General features: G+C 44.9%; 1 protein-coding gene across 1 annotated transcript; it reads left to right on the forward strand.

The window, feature by feature from the left end:
• The first annotated feature begins 3413 nt into the window (after window positions 1–3413).
• On the forward strand, window positions 3414–3809 carry LOC117904037. The gene has a single exon (XM_034816566.1). It carries the CDS (start codon window positions 3414–3416, stop codon window positions 3807–3809), a length of 396 nt encoding a protein of 131 aa, XP_034672457.1.
• The last annotated feature ends 645 nt before the right edge of the window (window positions 3810–4454 follow it).

The raw sequence follows: 4454 nt of genomic DNA on the forward strand, positions 1-4454 counted from the left end.
ATTGAAAGATCTAAGACTCAACCTACAAAGTCAAGGTGGCTCTAAAAGGATAAGGGTGGACTTTAAAGGATCCCTAGTAGACTACTACTACTCCTGAGGGATTGATTCATATGGTGACGGCTGGTAGAGCCACATGCATCGTATTCTTTGATGACGACTTGACACCAGAGGGCTCCGGCCACACACGTTCCCTTTATATATCTGTTGGTTGTTTAGGTCGCCGGGTCTCATATGTCATTTTGGACAATGGCTCGACCCTAAACGTTTGTCTTTTGGCCATCGCCATCGCTCTCGGCTACGCACCATCTGATTTTGGTCCCTCCATTCAAACTGTTCGAGCACATGACAGTACTTGGAGGGAGGTTATGGGCACTCTGAAGATTGAGCTACTAATAGGTCTGACCACTTTTGTCACTTTGTTTCAGGTTTTGAGGATTCCTACATCCTTTAACCTACTTTTAGGTCGACCTTGGATCCATAGAGTCGGGGTCATTCCTTCTTCTCTTCATAAGAAGGTGAAGTTCATTCACGACGGCCAGGTCGTCACAGTGCAGTCTGTGGGAGACATGTTTATTTCTACTGAGCCTGTGCTTTAGATTAGTCACAGTGATGACGACCTACTTCTGACTGGATTCACCTTCAACGAGGTTCAAGCCTTGGAGATGGATGATTTTTGTCGAGACTTCGTGGCCATGTCATTCGACCAGCACAGTAGCACGGTGGTGCTCGACATGATGAGAAGTATGTCTTATCTTCCCGGCATAGGGTTGGGGTGGCGCCAGCACGGGTCTAGTGAGTTCATGGCCATCCCTGATCATGATGTACCGTTCGAACTCGGGTTCATCCCCACTAAGGTTGATTACAGATATATGGCATGATTGCGCAAGAAGCGGGTGAGGGCTCGATTGACTCATACACCATTCAATTATCTTGTTCGCCCGTACATCATGTGCCTAGCAGATTACTTCATAAAGGCGTCAGAGCCAAAGACCCATTTAGATCGGATCATTGGGGGACTTAGCATTACTCAGGAGGTTGAGCTACAACGCCTCGTCCACCAGTTACAGTTGAGTGACGGAGCCCTTGGCACTTCAACATCTATGTTGGTCGCCCCTTCATCTCCAGATCGCATGAGCTTTATGATGCTCTATTTCCCCGATGAGATCGATGAGCACGGGACATTTGTCGAGATCAGAGACATAGTGGATGGAGCTGTGCCACATGACAAGTTCATCGATGAGATGCTCGCGATTAGTTTGAGCTAGATTGAGGAGATAGTTCAACCTAAGCTCGCTTAACCATTTGATCTTTTCGAGGTGTCCGTCATCGAGATAGCTGAGGAGATCCTGACTGCCCCTGCTTCGGAATCTACAAAGGATGTTTTAGCTGGTGATGTTTTGTTTGATGGCCCTGTTGGCCTAGTTGAGGGAGCATTCGACTTTGTGGACCCACCTCTTTCATTTGATGTTTTATCGGGATTTATCTCCCGTTTTGACGATGTTCACGATTTTTTATTTATGGATTTGAGCATGTTCGAGTATCTGCATGTCTCTTATGATATCACTTTATCTGCACCTTCTTCACCCACATCACAGATATTTGATATAGATGATGAGATTGTACAACACGATTCAGATGATGACTCATCTTTTGTTTCTAATTCGGACCCCATTGATCAGAGAGTTTCACCTGCCATAGGAGACACTGAGGTTGTTGATTTTGGTACAGTAGACCAGCCAAGGGAGCTGAGGATTGGATTGGATTTGTCTATAGATGAGAGGGATGGCCTCGCTCGATTGCTCAGATCGTATTTGGATGTTTTCGCGTGGTCCTATGAGGACATGTCGGGCCTTGATCCATCTATCGTCCAACATCGTTTGCCACTTCTGCCCCATGCCAGACCGGTTAAGCAGAAGTTGAGACGATTGCACCATCGTTGGAGTTTGCAAGTGAAGGAGGAGATCTAAAAGCAACTCAATGTGGGATTTTTGTTAGTGGTCGAGTACCCGAAGTGGCTGGCCAATGTCGTCCCTGTTCCAAAAAAGAACAGCAAGGTGAGAGTCTGTGTTGATTTCCAAGATCTCAACAAGGCCAATCCTAAGGATGATTTTCCTCTTCCACACATCGATATGCTGGTTGACAGTACGGCAGGTCATTTGATGTTGTCCTTTATGGACAGATTTTTCGGGTACAATCAGATTCTGATGGCTCTAGAGGACATGGAGAAGACGTCTTTCATTATCGAGTGTGGTACTTATTGCTATAGAGTCATGCCATTCAGATTGAAGAACGCATGAGCCACCTATCAGGGAGCAGCGACCACACTCTTCCATGACATGATGCATCGGGATGTCGAGGTTTATGTAGATGAAGTGATTGTGAAATCCTGAGAACGATCAGATCACCTAGCAGCTTTGGAGAGGATCAGGTAGTTCAAGTTGAGACTGAATCCCAAGAAGTGCAATTTCGGGGTGACTCTTGGGAAACTCCTTGGATATATGGTCAGTGAGAGAGGTATAGAGGTAGATCCAGATAAGATCAGATCCATCCTTGACATGCCTGCATCGAGGATCGAGAGAGAGGTCAGAGGTTTCTTGGATAGACTTCAATACATCAGTAGATTCATTGCCAGATTGACAAACATCTGTGAGTCCATTTTTCAACTAGTGAGGAAGAGTCAACTTACTGTTTGGGATGATCAGTGTCAGCGCGCATTTGAGAAGATCAGAGAGTACTTGTTGTCACCTCCAGTCTTGGTGCCTCCTACAACAGGCCGTCCTTCTTCTATATCTATCAATTTCAGACGTGACATTGGGTTGCATGTTGGCTCAGCTCAATGATTCGGGCAATGAGTGAGCCATTTATTATTTGAGTAAGAGGATGCTAGACTATGAGATGAGATATGTCATGATTGAGTGCTACTGTTTGACATTGGTTTGGGCCACTCACCGACTGAGACATTATATGATAGAGTATTCAGTGCACTTGATATCCCATCTAGACCCTCTGAGATATTTGTTCGACAGACCTGCTTTGGTCGATCGCCTCATGAGATGGTTGGTACTTCTAACCGAGTTTGACATTATGTCACTCATAAGTCCATCAGAGGGAGCATTGTTGTAGATCACCTAGCCTCATTACCGATTTTCGATGGTAGAGCCATTGATGATGATTTCCCGAATGAGGATGTCGCAACTGTGACCAGTTTATCATGTTGGCTCATGTACTTTGATGGTACAGCCAACCATTCTAGATATGGGATAGGTTTCTTGTTGATATTTCCTCATGGTGATCATATTCCTAGATCTGTTCGTTTAGCATTCTCGGATCGACATCCGGCCACGAACAATATTGTTGAGTATGAGGCTTGTATCTTGGGATTAGAGACGGTCCTTGAGCTCGAGATTAGACAGATGGAGGTGTTTGATGACTCCAATCTGGTATTGAAACAGATTCAAGGTGAGTGGAAGACTAGAGATGCGAAGCTTAGGCCTTACCACGCATATTTGGAGCTACTAGTTAGGATATTTGATGATTTGAGATACACACATTTGCCTAGAGTGCAAAACCAGTTTGTGGATGCCTTAGCTATTCTAGCTTTCATGATCGATATTCCTGTTGATGCCACTATTCGTCCTTTATTGATCGAGTTGAGATCTACTCCTATCTATTGTTGTCTGATCGACGATATAGAGCCAGATGACGGTTTTCCATGGTACCATGACATATATCACTTTTTGAGACTTGGCATATATCTTGAGGCTGTCACGGCCAAGGATAAGAGAGCATTAAGACAGTTGGCCGCCTGATTCGTGATATGTGGCGAGACATTATACAGACGATCAACTGACGGGATGTTGCTATTATGCTTGGACCGCGCCTCTACCGATCAAGTGATGAGAGAGGTTCATGCGGGAGTCTACGAACCACATATGAGAGGACATATGTTGGCCCATAAGATCATGAGGACTGGCTATTTCTGGTTGACCATGGAGATGGATTGTTTCCAATTTGTTCAGAGATGTCCAGAGTGCTAGATACACGGGGACCTCATTCATGTGCCACCCTCGGAGTTACATGCATTGACCTCACCATGGCCATTTTCAATATGAGGTATCGACATCATCAGGAAGATTTCGTTGAAATCTTTAAGTGGTCATGAGTTCATCTTAGTCGCCATCGATTATTTCACGAAGTGGTTGGAGGTTGCTTTATACGCGAGATTGACATCAGTTAGAGTTGTTAGTTTCATCATATCACACATTATCTGTCGCTATGGAGTCTCTCAAGAGCTTATTTCGAATAGAGGTGTACATTTCAAAGCAGAGGTTGACATTTTAGTGCAACGATATGACATCCGACATCATAGGTCTTCTGCGTACATGTCGTAGATGAATGGGGCAGTAGAAGCCGCGAATAAGAATATCAAGAGGATCTTACGGAGGATGGTTGAG

This window comes from Vitis riparia, chromosome 17, assembly GCF_004353265.1.
Source record: "Vitis riparia cultivar Riparia Gloire de Montpellier isolate 1030 chromosome 17, EGFV_Vit.rip_1.0, whole genome shotgun sequence".
NCBI classification, from domain to species: domain Eukaryota; kingdom Viridiplantae; phylum Streptophyta; class Magnoliopsida; order Vitales; family Vitaceae; genus Vitis; species Vitis riparia.

Excerpts from the sequence above, each read along its gene's own strand:
- LOC117904037 (XM_034816566.1), top strand. The coding sequence starts at position 3,414 with ATGGAGGTGTTTGATGACTCCAATCTGGTATTGAAACAGATTCAAGGT.